Below are 21,853 nucleotides of genomic sequence, written 5' to 3'. Positions count from 1 at the left end.
CGCTGATGGGCGGGCTTCTAGGTGCTACTGCAATACCAACAAATTAAAGATGTCAAGAGTACCATCCTTTTGGTCCTACACTGAATGAATTTCATAACAGCGAGATGACAATACTTGAGGTTGTGGTTACCATAAGAAAACTATACCCATGGGAAGATTAGTGGCACCTGGCTGCACCTCATGCCTCTAATGCCCCAGGGGTGCGATTATCTCATCAGATGTCACCTGCCAAGTCTTGTTGCTTAATTATTCAGCTGAATAGTCTGGCCTTCATGAGATCTTGTGTGAGTGTGTGTATGCATTTACATGCGCACACACAGGTCACGGTAAGCATCTTTAATACTAGAGTAAGTCCTTTAATACTAGAGTATAGACACTAAGCTGAACCCTCAGTTGTGGTCAGTAAGTGAAGCTGTTTGGGGAGCTGCAAAGTAGCCATGTGTGGTTTCACAATCATAGGACTAATTCTACAGCAGACCTGTCCTTATGGTTTAGAGCAGTCTCAGAACTACTCTATACTATGAAGGATTTCAATGGCTTCCAAAGGGTCATTAGTCCAGCCAAGGCTTGCCGGAGCTCAGCACACTCCAATCATGGCTTCTGCCACTCTGGGCACAACCCCCAACAAACCCTGAACACCTATGAAAATCCTCTGCTGCCCATTTAGAACCTTTACCCTTTCCTCAGAGATGAGGACTTGGCCACAATGACACTTGCATTTATCACCTCCAGACTGGATTGCTGTAACTCACTGTAGCTGTAGGTGGATGTGAAAAAGGCTCCAATTTGTGCAGAATACAGCTACCTGCCCTCTTCCGCTAGCTAGGTTGCTATAAGTATATCGCCTCTATGCACCAGTCCCTCCATAGGTTCCCAGTCCACTTCCACTGCAAGTTCATGGTGGCAGTCCTAATCCTTAAAGCAATGAATGGAGCAGGTCACAGCTACATTAGAGACCATATCGCTGTCCACACCAGGCCAGCTGAACTCCACAGAACAATGCGGATTGTAAAGAACAAGACAAGACTCTGGTAAGAGCCAGAGGTAAGGCATTCTTGGTTGAGAGGATCTGGCTATGGAACAAACTTCCAGAGGAGATTAGGTTAATCCAGAGTCTGATGACCTTTAGGTCACAGTGCAAGAACTTCTCCTTTGATAAATCTTTTCCAACATAACTAGAATGACATTAACAACAATAACCTGACCCCAGCCCTATCCTCCCAAAGCAGAGCTTCCCATAATCAGAGAAGGGAAAAGAGAAAAAGACTCCCTGAAGTCTGCTAGAGACTTTGCTTTGCCAATCTAATTAACGTGGGACATGGTCAGATAATAAGGTGATGGGCACCAATAAAAGAAAACAAATCAAAACTCGAATGCTAACGATATCCCCTTTAGGAACGAAGATTAACTTAGCATGGGCCAGATCTAGCCCATTCTATTTATACAAATACCTAGTAATGTTAGGTTTTATTATATTAAAATTACCCCTCATAACAGGTCTGGTTTTAAGGCAATAATAGCTGAAACTCAGATTTAAGTCCCATTCTCCATCCTTAGCTTGCTTTGTGGTATGGCAGTATTGATCATCATACAGTATTTTAAGTCATACAATGCTCTGGGACTCCCTTCAATGCAGGTTTGTTTAAGAATACCATTTCCCTTCTCTGATTTCACCTGAATTTATCTTCCGATGTCATCCAACTTCAATATAACTTTATTGCAGAAACTTGTGTGGTAACTGTGTTTTTTTTTTAAGTTTAGAAAAGAAAGACAACAAAAAATGATCTCATGGTTGAGAGGGTTCTTTTAACCAAATAGTCACATGGCTCATTGGCATCCTGCCAGTGGAGTCATGGGAGATTCTGCCATTCCTCTCAAAATTCTTTTAACCATGTCATGTCCGTTATTCAGTCCTGTGCTATCAATCTTGCACTGTGATTGTCATCTATTGTGAGCTAAGCATGATCTGACTATGTCAATACTTGGTTGGGAGATTTCCATAGAACAGCTATGTGCAACAGGATATATGTTGCTGATAGCTTGTGGCCACTCTTCTCCCTGGTTTAGTGCTGTGCCACTGTACCAGCATGGAGGTGCCATGCTTCCGATGAGAAATGGAAGTGCAGACCCAACCACTTGTGGTCATTAATGATTCCTTGGATATCTTAGACTTAGCAGTTATATTGCACTTTACATTTTCAAAGCACTGGGGTAAAGCATTCCATTAATTCTAAAAACACCCTAGTCAGTATTACCTCCATGTTAAAGATGAGGCAAACTAAGGCATAGGTAAGTTAAATGACTTGTCTTAGGCCACAGTTATTCAATGGCTGAGACAGCATTAGAACTCAGAACTTGTTGGTTCCTAGGCCAAGACTTAACCCATTAGGCAAAGTTGCCTCTTTAAGGACATTAATCTCATCATCCTTGCCAAATTCCAACCCAGGTCACTGTATTTGGGTTTTCCTAATTTCTTCCTTCTGTTTCAACTGGGGATAGTCATTGTCTTCAGTTCTGGTCTTAAGTGTATGTGCAGTGGCGTTGTGTGCTATTAATCAGCTGTTGTACTCCACCCCAGTGGTGGCTGTAATCATCCTTGCCAAGTTCACATGAATGTCGGATTAATTCATTTGAGATCCTTGAATAAAAGACACTAATGTTAAATATTAGTAGCATTTTATAATTATATCTCACTTCATCCAGGCAAGAAGATCTAATATCCAGTTCCAGACCTGCAATGCGTAAGTAATTATCAATGAAAGACACCTCAGATTGTTTTCCATGCCCTATATGCAGGCAGACAGACAGTAGTTATATCTTTATGGCTTGTCCTTATTTCCAGACTTGAAGGGTGGACTGCCCCACAATGCCTTGCACATAAAGAACAAATGCCGCAATGCTTTTGAAGTGTTTTCCCCCTTAAAAAAATGCACTATTTTCATGTCAGCTCATACTGGTTCCATAGGCCATAACGATTATTTCAATAGCCCCAAAACTGATTTGGGGTTTTGTCTGACATGGAGGAATAGCCTTCTATTAATGTTGCCTTGTCTGTATATTCCTATTCTGTAATATGGTAGCCTGTGTCAAGGCTATCCTGGAACACTAGAAGAGCAAGAATCATGCTGACATTGGCTCTGAGTCTTCTCTCACTTCACCATTGTAACCTTGTTGACTTCACCGAACATTACTCCTGATTCACTTCATTGGAATTTGGATCAGGCTATAGGTGGGATAAGAATTAGGCCCTTGACGTTAAGACGACACAATGTAAGGATATTCCATAATTCTGCACATGTTCATTGTGATGTAACAAATGGCCTCCCGAGAAGCAGGTGTTTTCCTGAATAGTTTTGTTATTCAGTCCAGGAATAGGTCAGCAGGAGGGAGTTAGGCACCAGCATTTCCCATACCTTTTGCATGGGGTTAAACCACAGAAATCCCATTAAAGATGCTGGCAGTTTTGTGGCTGAATTCCATGCAACACTTTGAAAACGAAATGTTCCTCCATTGAGTTTAATGGCAGCTTTGTGGCTAAACGTCTCTTGTAACAGGTTGAAAATTTTAGAGGCACAGTAACAGTCACCACTGGACCTGGTGCCACTTCACCAGGGTCAGTTCTTATGCCACATTTAGAATTTATGAGGCTAAAGTGTGCCTTCAGTTACACTCTTGAAATCCCATTTGATGTCCTGGTTACTTAGGCCAAGATCCTCAAAGGTGATTAAGCACCTAACTCTCATTGCTTTCAAGGGGAGTTAAGCAGCCAAATACCTTTGAAGATCTGGTCCTTAGGAAATTGGGGCCAATCCTGCTGCATAGGGCTTCTGTTGGATTTCTGCACAGGGTAAATTTTACCCTTTGTGAGGCTTCAGCTACCACTTAAAATCTGTTCTATGGTCATTGGTTGAAAAGAAAATGAATATCAAAAGTGCAATTGATAGCTGGATACAAATTGTCTCTTCTGCTGGTTCAAATGGTTTCTTGGACAAGACACATTAGCTCTCCGATTGAGGCCATGTCTTCACTGCCAAAACCAGGTGTGTTTTTACAGTAAGAGAACTCGTGCATTTTAGCTAGCTCACTGTAAATCCTAGTGGAGACAAGGCTCTGTAGTTTATAACCATGAAGTAGCTAAGTGAGGCCAACTATGGACAAGGCTATAATGTTGACCTTACCTAGCTGCAGCATGTTAAAAACTACCAGCACCATGTCTTCACAAGGATTTTACAGCAAGGTAGCTTTCAGGCTGTGTGACGGGGTGTACTTGCCCCACACTGGACAGGAAGAAATTAACCCTACAGTCTGGGGAGAGAGCCATGCCCCCTCACCTCTACTGGGAAGGGGCCAAGTGCTGGCTCAGTATAAAAGGGAGCAGCCCCGTCATTGCAGGCTGACTGCTGAAGAGGAAGGATGTGACTCACAGGCTAGAGCCTGGGAGCAACAGTAGCCCCAGATCATGGGAGCCAGAGACATTGAAGCCCAGGCAGGTACCTGGATACTGCAGACACCCAAGGGAGGCTGGAGCTGCCAGGAGCAATGCAGGCTGAGGAAGCCGGAGGCCCTGAAGATGGCCAGACCATAGCATCATGGAAAATGGTAGGAAGTAGCCCAGGGGAACTTGACCGTGGACCAGTTATTGAACCAGATCTTGAGTCAGCATGTTTCAGCCACATTCCCCGCTGACTCAGTGGTACACACACTAACACTGCCAGGGCCCTGGGCTGGGAACCAGTGGAGTGGGAAGGCCTGGGTCCACCTACCATGGCTGCCACACACCCCCACCCCAGGTGGCAGCCCACTTCCCCAACTCTAGCCACCAGGCTGCACAGCCCTGCTGAGGAGGGCAGCTTTATAGACTCGAGCCGCTAGGCTATACAGCTAGAGTGGGAGGGTGCTTGTATTGACCCTGGCCACTAGGCTGCACAACTGGGTAGAGGGGGTCAATCATACTGACTGTGGCCATTGGGCAATACAGCCCAAGTGAGAGGATATTGACTTCAGCCAATAGGCTGTACTGCCCTGAGGCTAAGGGTGAACAGGCGGACATAATCGCAGGGCCTTGACACCTTTATCCCGCCCCAAAGGGAGATGGGGTGCACTTGCCCTGTGACAGGCTGTAAAGGAAACACCCTTTTGGAATTGGAAGCATAACCTGAGAGGGAGATGTGAAAAAGATTATTTAGTGCTTTATATAGAGGACTGTGGTTTTTTCCTACCAATTTTTAGGAAAAGAGGTGGACATAATGATCAGGATAGAAGACATGGACATTTTTAAAATTAAATTTGCAACATTGTTTTGTATCCAGAATGTGGGTGTCCCTCCCTCCCCCTCATGTTTTCATTAGTGGAAATAAAAATGACAATGCATGGTTTTTGTCATGAGTGAATATTGCTGAATATAGAGGCCCATTGCAAACCCAATCTGACCTTCCACATTTGGGGCTGGAGGGGAATCTATTATTTTACCTTTGGGGAAGAAAGGAGTGGGGAGGGAGAGAGAAAGAACTGCATGACCCTTGGGGGAATTAAAATGCTCACTGAGAATCCACTGGCCTTGTCTTTTGTTTGATTGCATTGTTTTGCCTGAACTCCTGATCTCTATTAGACTCCCATGCAGCCCAGGGCTTAACTCTGCAGCTTTCAATTACAAGTTTGACTGTTTCATTCATGCCAGCTATTTGCTAATATGGCACAATCCAAATATCTCAAAGAACATGGAAATTTTTGCAAGAACATGGAAATCTTGGAATCCATGATAGGGGTGTAGGCTTACTCTAAATCTTATTCTAAGGTTATAATGGGGAATCTCTGTTGTTTATTTTCCACATAGTGCATAGCTCTCTCTTATTAGATGCTCTAGCCAAAATTATAAAATGAGTCTGCTTAAATATGGATTTGAGGGTAGCGTTGGGTGGAGCTATGGAGGCAGGCAGGGAGGGGAGGAGAGGCAGCCAAGCAGCAAGGAGAATTGAGCAGACAGATGGACCGTGAGCAGCTGCAAGCCATCTGGCAATGAGTAAGCAGGTGCAGGTGTACCTGCCAGCCTGGGGGGAGAAGCTACCTCTGCATGTTGGCCATACGCTGAGGGCATAGCTACATGCAAAATAGTAGGATGGTGAAGAAATGGGCCTGCAAAGTTAGCCCAGGGTAACCAGCTCTGTACAGAAAGGTTCCAGAACAGATGCAGTGTAGCAACCTTTTGATCTAACAGCTGTTCACAAAGTTCCTTTACAATGACTTGGGAGAACTAAAGAATTGCTATATTTGGGGGGTCAGGAATCTGTTCTGACAGTAGGTTAATCCCAATTATAAAACCATGTATACCTGAGAACAGAAACTAACCTGTGACATGCTATCTTTGAAATACCATACTGCTGGACAAATCTAATGGTTTTTGATTTTACCATATAAACCTCTATTTGTCCAGTCTAGATATAAACCTAACCCTTCTTTGTTTGGCTTCCTGACTTTTCTTCCAAAGTATTTTCTTCTAGAGGATTTTCCTTCTTTATTTTATATGCTAGCATCTTTGCATTAGACCATTTTCCCTGCTCACCTGTATAATTAAAATTATTTTATATTTATTTGAATATGTCCCCAAAGCAGTCTGTGTAATAATTTCAGGATATCATCCTAGATTATGAACAATGAATGTAGACACACTCTTTTCTTTGTTATTTAACACTTGACTCTCTTGATTATCTACTGTTTCTGTTTTGTTAGGTGTCTATTAGAAGTCTAAAGTCTGGATCCCTAACTGAATTTCCCTGAAGTTCAGAATCTGGGGTTTGGGCCTAGATTATGACAGAGAGGGACCAGTCATAGATTTACAATCTGGCTCCAAACTTCATCAAAGCAACAAGGTGTTTAGTTTGGGCCTACCTCTAAAAGAAATGGGGGGGGGCTCATTTTCAGTAGCGCTAAGAACCCACACTTTCACTGGTTTCAGCTGGAGCTGTTGGGTATTCATCTTTTCTGAAATGAGGCTTCACATCTCTATGTGACAGCTTTAATGTGTGGGGACAGTCCATTAAAACAAACAAACCAACCAACCTCACATTGACTTTAACACTCTGAGGGACATGCAAGTCTTCTTTAGCCATCTTGCTCACAAGAAAGTATTTATTGTAGTGCGTGCTAGGAAACTCTCTCTCTTCTGATGTGTGTGCTAGGAAAGGCCATTCTCTTCTTATGCCTTTAAAACAACATATCCCACAACAACCATTCAGTATGGAATCTCATTCAGAAGCCTCTTATTATTTATATTACAGTAGTGTCTAGAGGTCTCAACAGAGATCAGGACCCAACTGTGCTAGGCGCTGTGCAAACACCTAGTAAAAGACAATCCCTGCCCCAAAGAGCATATAGTCTAACTAGACAAGATAGACAAAGTATGAGAGGGGAAACAAAGAGATGAAGTAACTTTCCCAAGATCATACAGCATCTCAGTGATTGAGCTAGGAATAAATCTAAATCCAGTACCCTATCTAATGTACCATGCTTTGTGTGCATCTCCCTGCAAAGCTACACAGAACAGATGAAAATCTTTAGTGATCAACAGCCCTAATCTTTAAGGGTTTGGAATTATTATTCTCCTATTGCTACATGAAAAACCAAGAAATCCCCTTTAACCCATCCCCTTAGAGTATGTAGTAGCCCCAGTAGCAGAGGATGTGGAATTACAAAGTTTTAGGGTATCAGAAGTGGCACCATCAGAAACATTAACAACTTCAGACAGAGGCAGTTTTCTCTCCCTACATTATGAAAGCAGCCAGCACTGGGTGCTACTCACTAATGCAGACAGTTCTCTTTTTTGCTGTTTTTTAATGTACAATCAGCATGAAGACTTGTTTTGTTACTCTATGTGTTCAAAAGGGTAATTCCCATTCCCATCAAATAAATCTCTGACAGAACAAACTCTCCTCGTATGCCAGTACATAGCCCCATGTTCTACAAGCAGTAAGAAATGAATCCCCAACCAATGCATTCATCTTGCCATATGGAAGGTGAACAGTAAAAAAAATTATACAGATGTTACCTCCAAACGTTAGACTGCAACCACTTTATTTTAGAAGATGCTACCAAGAAACTAGGTATATCTCCCTTGTAGGAAAAGGTGCCACCTGGTATTATGCTCGATCTTCTCTCTTGGACATTTACACTAATCAGATTGATATTATTAAGAACCAGCTTTATTTTACGTTTCATTTATCATAGTCTTTCCAAAATCTGTTTACCAGCAGCTTAGTTTTATTTGAGTTGTTTCTTTTTAAATCGTAAACAAATTATTTCTGGTCACAAACGTTTACGATCGTTCAGAGGTCCCAATTATTCTGACACATGCACACCAAGATAACAACTTTGCCATATCGCATATTCACCAGCCACAGATTTATTTGCTAAGGTGTCCCTTTTCTAACCAGTTGTGGGTAAAACTAATTGCAACCTACTTTCTGCTCGACTAACCAATGAAACCATGTCACTGAGCCTACAGTGCACTAAAACACGTTCGAAATACACTATTTGGTCTGATGACATGGTCTTTGTTTTGTGCCTTTATGCGGCGCCCGCATAGAAACAGGCGAACCCCGCAAGTCTTCGTGAAGCCTGAGTTTTGCACCCTTCGGTACAAAGTATCCAATTCTCTTAGCAACAGAAGCAGTCACAACCGTCATATTCTTGTGTGTATCAGAACAGAATAGAAAGATCCGCAGGGAAATGAACCTCATCCCTTAGCAACGGGAGAAGCAGCCTCCCTACACAAATGCAAACGGAAAGAGACCCCAGGAGGTAATACTCCAACAGCCTCTACCGTGCTTAAATCTTCAAACGCGATCATTAGTTATCCACAAGACAAACAACACAAATCAAGTAGGCACTCAACTAACTAACCTCTCGCTATTTTAACTGTCAAAAAAATATATATCTATCCCGTAAGATATCACAATATGTCAAGGTTTCCGTCATTTCTCACACTTTATTGGAAGGGAAGAGTTGAGCTGTACGAAACCCATTGTCCAGGGCCCTGCACAAAGGGTCAGGCTAACTAATACTAGCACGCATTTGATGGAAATAGAGGCATTTCAGGCGTTTAAATAACATTCTTGCTGGGGACGGGTGGAGAGGAAAGGAGCGAAGTCTTGCTTGCACACAGATGTGTGGATTGCAATTACATTCCTGTTTAGTCTGAGCAGCTGTCTTCTCCAGGACACAAGGCTGTGTTCATACGGATTTATTAATCAAGTGACGTGCTTGTTGATTTCGGCTTTGCTTTGTTATGTGTCACCTTCTGATCCCTTTCCTTTCTGCTCTACTTGATTGCAATAGGGACCAAAGCTCAGATCTCGCTCTAACTCCCCAAGTCCATTTCAGGCCGCGAAACAAGTGACCTGACTCACAGGATGAACTGGGAATGGCACAGGGAAGGGAGAGGGCATGATTTATCCCCAGCAAATTCTCATGGTCACAGATGAGCGCTCAGAAGATCTCCAAGTAGTTAGCTCTAAATAAAGCATGCCTTGCTTCCCTTGTATTCCCCCTCAGCAGTTGCCTTAGTATTATTATTATACTTCTATAGCTTTTGCATTCGGACCTTATAATTATGTCACACAGCAAGGGAAACCGCCAGCATCCCAGCATCTGGTGTGTGGTTTAAAACTTTTGTTTCAAGATTTGAACTATTTATAGAAGGAAAACTTTGTAGGATAGTAATTTCCTACGGTTTTGAGAAAATATGGCTACGTTTATATTAAAAGGCTTTTTATTTATTTATTATAACTTTTGACCTTCTAGAAAAGAAGCCAATGCTGTGTTTTATAAGCAAATGGTTACCTACCAGTAGACGTGACCCGAATGGGAAAAACAGAGAGCCTTAGCTAGTTGGTTTGATCAATAGCATCCAACTAAATTAAACCGAATATGATTCCATAAATCAAACGTCTTTAAAAATCAGTAGCCAAGGCATGTGCGTTTCATTAAGAATTAAGAATGCAGAAATAGACATGTTTCGTTTCTTTTGATGGGTGTGTTTATTCTTTCTTCTCTTCCATGGTGGAGAATTATGTTTTTCCATGGACTATCAGAAACTAGAGATATACACTCGGGGGGTGGGTGGGTGTTTGTAAATGAAAAGAGGGCAAACATATTAAAATTATACATGCATACACAATTCAGAGGGCAAAAGTTAAAATCTATATTCGTGGCATCATAAAAAAGTAGGCTCTGATCAGGACACTGTAAATATAAAAAGAAAAGGAGGAATGTGGCACCTTAGAGACGAACAAATTTATTTGAGCATAAGCTTTCGTGAGCTACAGCTCACTTCATCGGATGCTGTAGCTCACGACAGCTTATGCGCAAATAAATTTGTTCGTCTCTAAGGTGCCACAAGTCCTCCTTTTCTTTTTGCGAATACAGCCTAACACGGCTGCTACTCTGAAACCTGTAACTATAAGGTGAGCGTGGAACAGGTTTTCCTTATTAGGCTGAAGGTGCAGGTTGAATAGCTCTTGAACGGACTAGTACCGTCTTTGGCAAGCCTCGCAGCCTCCCTGAACCACAGAGCCGGGTAACCCCGGCAGCTGCCTACTGAAACGTGTCTACTGCGTCTTTTATGTCCCTCAGACCCAGCCACGGGCCCGATCCTCCGTTCTTTGTATTTGACGTGTCAAGCCTCCATTGAATCAGTGGAGTTCACGGTGCTCAAGGAATGTAGAAGGATCGGACCCTAGAACTGTCCTCGGTTATTCTGTTCGCCACATTACATGTGGTTAGCACTCATGTGGCGTTGGGCGATCAGAGGCACTTGACATTTTTTGCCCTCAGCCAGGGCGCAGTTAGTTTCTAGCCCCTTGCACGTGTGAGCCACCCGCGGGATGACTTTCAGGCGGACAGGAAAGCTAATAGAAAAGGAGTCCTTGTGGCACCTTAGAGACTAACACACGTCCTCCTTTTCTTTTTGCGAATACAGACTAACACGGCTGCTACTCTGAAACAGGAAAGCTAATGGGGTCCTGAGGTTGATTTTTTTCAGTCGAGAAACACCTGACAGTCTAAAACCAGGGACCGCCAGCCAACCCGGTGGGAGACCTTTAGGACCACCAGCGCCGGCACTCACTGCAGGGTTAACAGGGAGCCAAGAAAGCACATATGTGATTACAGGGATTTTGTTTAAGGACCGAAAGTATTCCCAGTCCCACACCCCCCTTCCTCCTCCGAGCACGGGAAAGGTTCTGGAGCCAGTTCTAACCCCTACATCAGATCAGAGCGAAGAGAAAAGCACCCAGTTACAGCAACGTAGCGGTGGGTGCATTTGTCCCACCTAGCTTTGATGGTTCCTGCTTTATTCTCTACAGATGCCCCGGCCTGGATAACCTTACGACTGGGTGTATTCCCTTTAAGAACAGAGAGAGAGAGATTGCCCTCCCGGAGGGTTTTGCAATTCCTCCGGGAAAAGCTGGACCCTATGTCCTTTCTTCCTGGGAGTTCAGGTGTGCTTCCCCATCATTCAAGAGCTGACAAAATGTCACCTGCCCACGATAACGGAAGAGACATGGAGAGATGTGGTCTGTGCTCTGCCGGGTCTTAGGTAAAGCCGCACCCCGCGTTGGGGAGAAATGAGCAGCTATCAACCAGCTTCTCCGGCTACCTGGCTGCATACGCCCCCCTGACAGATTTAAAACATCAGCATCATCACACATTTCACAGACCTGCTACAACGCTATGTATCCCGGCTCCCTTCTGTCAAACTGCCCCCAGGTAGCTAGCGGGGTCATTTTAAAGAGTATTAAAAAAAAAATCTGGATCACTTACAGGTAACTCCCACTGGTAAGGATGAGGAAAATCTGAGGGTAATACACTGAGAGTAAAACACTGCGAGATGAAAAAAGGAGCATGGCTGAATCCCGTTTATACTCTTGGAGTTCGCTTCCTTGGTTATTCCTTTCTGGCCCCCCCAGATCGTTATTCCCCACCCGTTTTGGTGTCAGCTGTGGCCTTTTTGCTTGAATCTGAGTTGGAATCCAGTCCCTTGGGCGTGGGGGGGCTTGTTTGTTTGTTTTGTTTGTATTGTTGTGCCTAGTTTCCCCTTGGTGCTAATGCTGCTCCCTGTGCAGCGTATATGTTGCCGCTCCTGCCGCCGCCGTTGCCTCTGGCTCTGGAATGCTGCCTGTCATGTCTCAGTGGTTGGGAGCTGTTAGAGAGTGGGTTCGCTTGTTGGAATGAGGATGGTTTCAGGGATTTGGATGGCAGAAAGTGCCTTTCTCTCTCTCTCTTTTCTCTCTAACTCTCCAGAGACTCCGAGCTGCCATTGGGCAGCCAGTCACTGCAATCCGCCTCCCGTTTTGTTTTGTTTTGTTTTGTTTTGTTTTAAAGGGGAGGCTGACAATGGAAAGACACTGATCTAGCCAACGCGCTGCATTCTAGCTGTGTGCGCGGCCCGAGACCTCCAGATGCATCTTGCTTTGAAAACGAGCCTCCGCAACTTGATCCATGTGTTTTAAACAAATCGCCCGCTCTGTGGACGGCAGGCTGCGGGCTCCGGTGCCGTGTAGATGGCACTATTTCAAAAGCTCGTGTGTTAGAGGATGCTGGAGGGGACTGGGCAGCTACAAACGCACAACTTAGTTTGATGAAATTGGTTTATTAGGAAAGGCTGCCCCCCACCATCTGAAATACTGCGAGAGAAGCTGGTGGAGGAAAGGATCTGTTATTATGCCTTCCCTCCTTCCCGCCCCGCTCCCCCCACCCGAGTTGCAACTTAAACATTAGTTCAAAGGGTCCTTTCAGAAAGCGAATGTTTATATAGTTGCCCGAGTGAAAAATAATCAAACAGATAATCCTTTGAATCCTAGTGTTTTACCGGCTTGGAGTTCGCGTGGGGGGAGTTGGAGAAAATGAAGTAGCTTGTCTGGGGGGTTACAGTCCTTTGCCAACATGCCTGGTATCTCTGAGCGGTTCAGGAGGCGTCTGCACACACACCGCTCACATTCCGCACAGAATAAGCTCTTCTTTATCAGAAGATGAAAGTTTGAGGAGCAGTTTCACCTGCTATTTAGTTCCCTCTTCCCTCTATCACTTGGAGGCAGTCTACTTACGTTCTCACTGGTCCCGCTGTTTACTACGTTATGTTTTCATAGGGTTAGGTAATACATAGTTTTTACACCTAACGTGTTTCTCAACAGATTGCAAAGTCAGCCAGGAACTAAGACGTCAGTGAAAAGTTTGTGATGAACAATTACTCTCATTTTTTGCGCTGTTGGATGTTGCCCTTATTTGGAAAAATCATGGGGCACTGTATTTGTTAGTGTGGAGAATTGTGGGGAAGAAAGACACGTTAGCTTCCAAGAATTGGAATTTGGAAAGGAGCCCCGAGAGAGAAATATGTGCAACAGGCAATTTAGCATAAATGCAGCGGAAATACATCAGGTCTCTCATCTTTATAGTTTTCTTTAGTCCACATGTCAAGTCTGTGTTTTCTCATGTTAGTTCCCAAATAATTGCACGAGTTTTCTTTAACTTGGGTGTTCCAAATACCGTGAAAGCATCTCTTAAGAACGTGTAGCTAAATCTCTTTAGGTTTCTGTTATGCAATACAGGAATCCTCCAAATGCCGTTAAGGTTACAGACTGTCTCTAAAATGTTTACATTTTCTCTACCTATATTATCAGAATCGTTACTATGTTTGTTGTATTTAATCACTTTTATCTACAAGTTCAATATCACCCGTTCGTATAATAAACATTATCTGGAAAAAATATTATCTTAGGGAATAAGGGGAAACGCTTTGCATTGTTTAAAGGGTTTAAAGTTTAAGCTGGATCCTCCAAATTGTCATATTTCTTTGTAGTACATACATATATGCGTCCCGCTCTCCATCCCACTCTCTCATATACATATTTATATGTATGTGAGTAATGATTTCATTACGTATAACTATGATAAATGTAAATCAGAAGAGTTTATAACAATTGGTTTTTTTTATTTTATTTCTAGCATTCTTTTACAGATTGACCATTCAGATACATTTTAAAATGTTTACTCTTTTAAAGGAGAGTCTGATCCATGTTTAAACAGTAAACCTTCCCAACTTGGCACTGAATGAGGTTGTAACATTTCACCTGCATAGTTGAACTAACATGATTTGCCCAGCTGTAACTGTAGAATTAGGACCGGGGTTATCTATAGCGTTACAATACATGGCTAGATTAACGCTCTAGAAAACAAAACAAAGTCATGCAATTTATTTTTTTGAAGTGACATTTTATTACGGAATGGTAAAACGAAGAAATAAGTGGAATTAAACTCCATAAACTTGGGGGTGTGTGGGTGTGGGGGTGTGACCGAGAGATCATTTGCTCCTATTGTGTTTAAAAACCGAATACCCTCCCTGTAACAAAATGGTGTTGTAGTTTATACGATTGTATCATCAGTAACCCCAAATCTGAAATTTTTGAGCATGTACCAGTTGTTCTCCCACAAACAAGTATGCTTTAAGCATACCAGAGCCAGAACAGCAGTGAAATGGTCACCAACCCCATCCTAGAGAATGAGCCTGACACGGAGACAGTATTGAATAAACTATTTCCTCTCTCTTTTATCTGTTTACTCTGAGCTTCAGTTTCTTTCTTTTGACAACTCTGAGTGCAAAATGGGTCAAATGTTCAGAACAGGTGTACATCAAAACCTGGCAAAACCTTTTAAAGTACGTCTGAAATGCACAGAATTGATTTCTTCACCGAAATAATATTCATTTCGTATGTTCTGCAGAAGTTAGAATATGGTGCACAACAAATGAGTTGTCTAGAATTTGCCGTTGCCTAGCTGGCAAGCCATGTGAGAGGCATAGACTGCCACTAGTGTCAATAATTTTTTTTCGTGATGGCTAGTATTGAAATCAGAATAAGATGACAACATTTCATTTCATGCATCCGATGAAGTGAGCTGAAGCTCACGAAAGCTTATGCTCAAATAAATTTGTTAGTCTCTAAGGTGCCACAAGTACTCCTTTTCTTTTTGCGAACACAGGCTAACACAGCTGCTACTGTGAAATATTTCACTTAGCCCTTGTAAAGATTCTGAGTGGAAATTTCGAAATAGTCTACGGGATTTAGATCCATTGATTTTACATGGAAGAGGTGTGTCTAAATCCCCTAGATTGCTTTGAAATGTTCAGTCTCTGACTATAGTAGTTAAATATTATAAAAGTTTAGGAGCTATCCGGTATTTGGACCCTTCTTGGAATTGCTGTTTAGACTAGCACGGAGATTAAGTGCTCTCTATTTTAGTTATTTATTGGTTTCAGAGTAGCAGCCGTGTTAGTCTGTATTCGCAAAAAGAAAAGGAGTACCGGTGGCACCTTAGAGACTAACAAATTTATTAGAGCATAAGCTTTCGTGAGCTACAGCTCACTTCATCGTAAGTGAGCTGTAGCTCACGAAAGCTTATGCTCTAATAAATTTGTTAGTCTCTAAGGTGCCACCGGTACTCCTTTTCTTTTTGAGTTATTTATTGAAATCTGGTTATTTCCTGTACGCTTTAAAGTATGCATTTTAATGTTCTTTTCTCTTTAACAAAACATGAAGCATCAATAGCTTCATTCTTGCTGGCCAGACCTAGTTATCATCGATCAAACTTTATAGGATTTCCAGAGCAGCGATGCAGTTTATTTTCATTTACAGCTAAGGTGCATGGAGTCCACGTGCATTGAAACCACGTGAGTATTTATCTACTAAATAAAATGCAAAACCCAAAAAATAAATAAAATGAAAAGCCCAAATACCCATGTGGTTTCTGTATAAAAGGAAGTATTATATTTGTTGTAGTTACAAAATGTGAGCTATGGCCAGTTCCCCAAGCAGTGACAGAGCGCAGGAAAAGGATAACAAGCTAAAGATTTTTGCATCTGCTACACCATCATTATGTTCCATAGATTAATTTAGGGAAAGCGTTGTCAAGAAATTCATTTCTCCAGTTCTGGGACACTTTAAGCAGAGGAAGCTCCTATTGACTGCAGGATCTGACCCACGAAGTTTATTTATGTCCACGAGTGATGTAATTTAGAAGAGCACCCCCAAAGAAGGCGCGATTTCGTTGTCGTTTTCTGTATACTGCCACAATAGCAAAACAAATGTTCAGACATAACCATCGTTCGGTTTCTGTTCGTTTCTTTTTCATCATGTTGATCACATGCGTTTAGAAGGAGAAAAAAATAATCTCCTCCATCCTTTTCAAACACATGCTTGAGTTTACTAAACTAACTAATGCAGAAAAGACAAGGATGCAACATTTAAAGATCATCAAGACACGCCAGACTATATGTGCCGTATGCAGTTGCGAGGTGACATGAAAAGCCAGCACATTATAGTTTCGTGCTGTGACCTGGTTAACAGGGCATCCACCTCTACAGGGGGAAATTGTCTTCCCAGAACATATCCAAGTGGATTAAATGGCTCCACTGGATTAAATAAATGGCTCCACCGTGATCAAATAATTAAAGGGCTGTCGACCTCCTTTCTCCCCCTCCCCCATGTTACTCTGACTTTCCATTCACAGTCCATTTTATTTTCTTTTGTTCCAGTGCTGATGCTTAAATATTTTCCTTTCCTGTTTTCTGTGAGAGAATAAAACGAAAGGAAGCATCACATTGACAGCACTGGTTTCAATTTAGCCTAGAGTTCCATCAGTGGACTCCACCTTTACAACGCTTGTATCTATTCTTCTCAGACTTTACCTTTTTATTTGCAGCTGTGGTACAGCTATTCTTTTCAATTTGCATTTTTTCTAACCGTGTCTGTCGTTGTGCAATTTTTGAGGGCAATACTTTTTTGCAGTATCTGACATTAATATTTTAATCCTGGTTGAAAACTAAAGGAAATGCTTGCTTAAATATGAGATGTTTTAACCTGCCAGAGTTCAGGGGTCGGGTTTTTTTTATTTTGTTTTTTGAATTCGAATCTCAATTGAGGATAAAACGTTGGTTATTCCTATGTTTGTCTCCGGTGCTGCAGATGAAGTGTTTGCCATAACAATGCAATATTGTTTAAAATGTGAATACCTCAGAAATCTCCCGATGTTCACTCTTCTGATTTCCTGTATTAAATAATTGGCGAAATAGTTAAGGAGAGGACTCATTATTGGTTCTTAATATGAAGTAATGCTTTACCTCGTGCCTGTCACTCTGACAAAACTCTCAGTCAAGTCACAGAATGGAAATACAGTCAAAGGCAATTTTGTCTAAGTGAAGACTGCTGGATCGGAATTATACCCTCTTGTCCTAATTACAAATGCCAATTTCTTTGTTAAATTAAAAGCGCTGACACCCAATTTCCACATTTATCATTGGGTAGGCAAATGTGTATTTGATGCTTCCTTTCTGAGGCTTAAAAGTTTGCCAACGTCCTCTCATTATTTAAGTGGATCTTTTGCAACACTTCATTCAAGTTTTAGAATTTTTTTCCATAAAAAATAAAAGAACTGCAAAATATAAAACCTTTGCTATGTTGTTTGACAAAACAACACTCATATTCATACTGCAAATTAAACCCAAAAGCACTAGAAGGCAGACTGCTACTTTATCATCCCATCCTCTCCTTTCTATGCAAAAACCTGACTCCAAAAAAGTATCATTACAGCCAAAGGATATAGTTTCAACAAAATGGTAGTTCCAGAGCTTGATGAAAGAGGAAATAATTGCATCCCACATGTCTAGCCTCGAAGTAGCCCAGGATCTCAGAGCAAATTTCTCTGCTATTGTTCAGGGAAAGTGTAATATCATCATCTCCTTAAAGGAATGGTGAAAGATCTGGTGGTTTCTATATGAGCTTTTACAGTTCTTGCTACACGGTCCTTTTCAGTTATGTGGTCAATTAATCAATGTCCTTTTGTTTTTGTTCTGAATTCTCTTTTTTAAAGATGCATGTTTAATGTCTAACAACAAAGAAACCTGCCCCTCCAGACTTTACCATGTTCCAAATCTTCTGTTCACTTAATTATAAAGCCACTATGCAAATGAAGCTAGTCTAACAAAGTCATTCTTTGGTACTGCAAACTATTGGGTCTTGTCTTGTCTCTTTCGCTGTGAGAGATCTCTTTCTTTAGCTATCTAGGCATGAATGGTGTTCTCATCGTTGTGGTATCTAATATCTGAATACGTATGGGGCCAAATTCATTCCTCATTTACAATGGTGTAAATCTAAACCTTAAGGATGACAGAAGTTAACACTATATTATATGATGACAAAAATTGGTTAGCTATAATAAAAAGCTAAAAACAGCTTTTTTTTAAAAAAAAAAAAAAGCTAAAAAGCTTCACAAACAGAGTAGGCTTTCAGGAGAAATCGAATATATATCCAGCAGATACCCCTGGGAAATAGTACCAGCTAACTTCCCCCCTGTAGGCATGTAGGCCAGTGCAGAAAAGATCGGTTAAATACAAGGGGCTGTTCCGCCAGGGCAAGACCCATAGCAAGGTGAAAGCTAGAATCTGAATGACTGGGTATCTGGTCCCGTTACGGTAGTGTCTGAAGGGATAGTTGTAACTCTTTCAACTTCGCGTTGTGATTTTCAAAGTTTTCTTATTGCTGAGTGGAGCCTCGCTTAACTTACACTCGCCTTCCCCCGACCTGAAGCTCTGTGCAGCTCAACAGCTTGGACTTCTACCAGCAGACGTTGGTCCAATAAAAGATATTATTCTCCTACCTATATTGTCTTTCTAATGCACTACTAACGGGCAATCTTACATTTATTTTCTGTGTCCTGCCATGTGCAGTTACTGGAGTTCTGTACCCTGAATACATTTTAGTAAAGACAACACATCGTGTGTATCTGGTTATACAGACACCTGCGAATAGCCGAGCTATTTATAATGGGGACCTGGGAAAAAAACAACGAGCTGCTGCCCACTAGGGAAACACTCTGGAAAGCCAGTAAATTGGGCCATATCTCTTGGCTTTCCTATGCCACTGTAAATAAGGGCATCCTCTCCTCATGCCAATTATCTGCAGCCACCTGATTCCTTCGAGAAGGACGTGGCTAGCTGGGTGATGGGAGAGTGTAAATTAGCAGTACCCGAGCTAGTTATTTTCCCATCAGTAAACTGGCCCCTTTGAGCTGATTTTTCCCTTGTGTGATCGTAATGCTCTGCTATTCTGTTCACTTGATTACGGATCCCGCCCCCCCGTCATTCCTCCCAGTCTACGATATTTTGCCCCTGCAGAGTACTGCACTACTTTCTGAAGCTGCTCCGCTTGCAGGGAGCAATACAAAATATCATGTTAGGTAGGTGGTGTGGCTCTATTTAAAAAGTCAAGGGTGTAAAACAATATCAAAGGAAGAGGAGGGCAAGGGATGGCTGATGTAGTTTGTGCTCCAAAGCTGTATCACATTATCGCTTGCAGGGAGGTGGAAGAGGGTGGACGTCTTTTACCAGGAGGCACTCTACATTATACTGGATTGTGGTGCAGTGCTTGTATGACTGTCTCTTTCTAACTGCACTCAGTGCAATTATCCCCACTTTAATATAATTGCAGCTTCTCCCTGCTTCCCCCCCCCCCCCGCCCCACACACCTGTATTGATTTCAAACTGAGTAGCAAGAATGTTCAGATTACAACCCACCTTATGCATTCTTGATCATTTAAAAAAAATCCCGCAGCTATGCTAAGGCAGGATCTTTTAAGAGTTTGCAGCTCGACAGGTAAGAACTCGGCTGGGGCTCAGGAATGTGGAAATACAACTCAAGTCAGCCTACTGCGAGAGCAATATTAATAAGGGCATACAGGTGAATGAGTGAGAGAGAGAGAAACTTGGCAACTAAAATAACATAGTGATCTAGATCATTGTGGTCAAACAACAAGCAAACATTTAACTCCCCAATAGCCCTGCTAAAATTTGGCCTGGTATAGCTGCAGAGTTAATGAGCAGAACACCGCAGCGACAGCCCTCCTTTCCTGGTGTGGTTCAGGGTTGTTTTACCAGAGAGGTAGACGGACCAGTTGTCAAGTTAATTTCAACACGTCTGTGTGATGGATAGAGACGCAAATTGTGTCTAGGCCTGCATTAAAAAAAAAAAAATCCCTGAGAGCAGGTTCAGACCAGGGATTTCCCCCTCCTTCCCCCTTGACTACTTAAACTCTGCCCTATTTTCTCATCAATAGTGGCTGAGCTAACTCCATCAGTTTTCTGAGGGACTGTATGCCAGAGCTAATATTTAGATTCGATTAAATATTCGAAAAATAAAAGAATCTCTCCTCACGGCCAAGCTGGTCCCTGCAGACTGAAAGTTACTGTAGCTTCTATTCGCCTGTCTCTTTTAAAGCAGTGGCATTCTGACTAGAATCACAACAAGGCACTTAAAAGAAATACACATTTTCACGATTCTTTTGCTGATGGATGTGAAACTTCAACACGTCTTCAGACACAGGGGGAGACAAACATCACACATTTTTGGCAAGATATTTTGTTCACAAGTTTGATCCAAAAACCAGAGTATTAGTGAGGACAGTCACTTACCCTAATTTGACATAGATGACTCCAAAGCATAGAAACACGTAGAAAATCCACTTTCGAAAGTTTCTGTGCATGATCTAGAGAATGGACTGAGCCATAAAAAATGCACAAAAAGTAGAACTGATCGCTGCCGATTAAATCCCAGTCAAGAGCATTTCTGAGGCTACCCAAAAAAGGAGCCGGTCGAACTGTAAAAACTCAACAACGTTCAGACAAGATTTTTTTTCTAAAACCATGGTGACCAAAACGGACTCTGATATTGGGAGGGGAAGTGGGGGGAGGGGGGGCGAAGAGGGAACAGAAAGAGTTTCTCAAAAAGGCAAAACAAAAACCCAGGACAACCCGTCTGAGAGAGAAAATGAGCAAGCCCAGATCTTGATCAACTACCTCATAGAGCCCTCAAGTTCAATGTGTTTTTACTTGTTCTGACTTCCCCAGGTGACACCACGTATCTTGCAAGCTGTGGCTCCAGGTAGGAGGAGGATCTCTTTCACTCTCACACTTTCACTCTCTCTCTCTCCTCCCCTCCTCTTCCCCACCCCCGCCGTGTATGTGTCAGACTCTACCGCATCTCATCCTTTACACACACATGTGTAATGCAATAAAGCAGTCACTAACGCATTTGTCGCTCGTGGAGCAGTGTGGCTAGCTTATTTATTTTGCAAAATAGATGGTTAAAACGTATTTTTTTAAAAAATCGAAGAAAGCCAGCTTTCCGTATCTGTGTATATGTCGCTATTTGCTGTACAATATAGTGTGTGTCTATATCTGTATTTTGTTAGACACCTGAATGTGTGTATACCTGTAGACACGCCTGTCACTGAATGGGGTGGTAGTTATATACAGTCTTGCAAAACAAGAAAGCATTCTTCCTCCTTTAAGAAATACCCAGCTTCTTAGGGAGGTTTAAGTTATCCAGTTCGGTTTGCCTCAGGGTGCATAGAGATTAATACTTCTCAATGTATATTCAGTCATTGATACTCGAGCCTGTTCAGACGTCGATTTTTTTTAATCTCACTGGTTTTGAGATCTGTTCCAGTTACTCCCACAATCTGTGGGAATGTTTGTTCTGATATACTGTACTATATGTGTATTTGTGTCTATGCATATATCCGTAGGCATATGCATATATAAATAACTCACATACATTCTCATCTGGGTGTTTGTGTAAGTTATACATACCTACACCTATGTATATACACACATGCACACATAATTTTAGTAACCGGAAACCTATAAAGCTATCTTCACCTTACAACGAGAAGCAGCGAAATACACACCGATACAAATGTAAACAAAAGCAGGCAGTGACAAACAAAAGCAGATAGTGAACACAAAACTGATTGT

The 21,853-nt window shown here is 42.1% G+C and overlaps 1 protein-coding gene across 2 annotated transcripts in view; it reads right to left on the bottom strand.

Annotated features, from left to right (window-relative positions):
- The window catches only part of WNT7B (Wnt family member 7B), a 132,278-nt gene extending 111,352 nt beyond the window's left edge, over nucleotides 1-20,926 (bottom strand). Inside the window, exon 1 of one of the 2 annotated variants that reach the window (XM_038386965.2) lies at nucleotides 20,510-20,926. In XM_038386965.2, the coding sequence (XP_038242893.1) occupies nucleotides 20,510-20,580 (71 nt within the window). In that variant the 5' untranslated portion in view covers nucleotides 20,581-20,926. Of the gene's footprint in view, nucleotides 1-11,814; nucleotides 12,697-20,509 lie in introns of those variants that run through there. The other variant, XM_038386964.2, reaches the window with a different exon arrangement.
- Nucleotides 20,927-21,853: the final 927 nt, after the last annotated feature.

The sequence above is a fragment of the Dermochelys coriacea genome, chromosome 1 (assembly GCF_009764565.3).
Source record: "Dermochelys coriacea isolate rDerCor1 chromosome 1, rDerCor1.pri.v4, whole genome shotgun sequence".
NCBI classification, from domain to species: domain Eukaryota; kingdom Metazoa; phylum Chordata; order Testudines; family Dermochelyidae; genus Dermochelys; species Dermochelys coriacea.
Note: the sequence above shows the minus strand (reverse complement) of the source record. Positions and strands in the feature narration are given on the sequence as shown.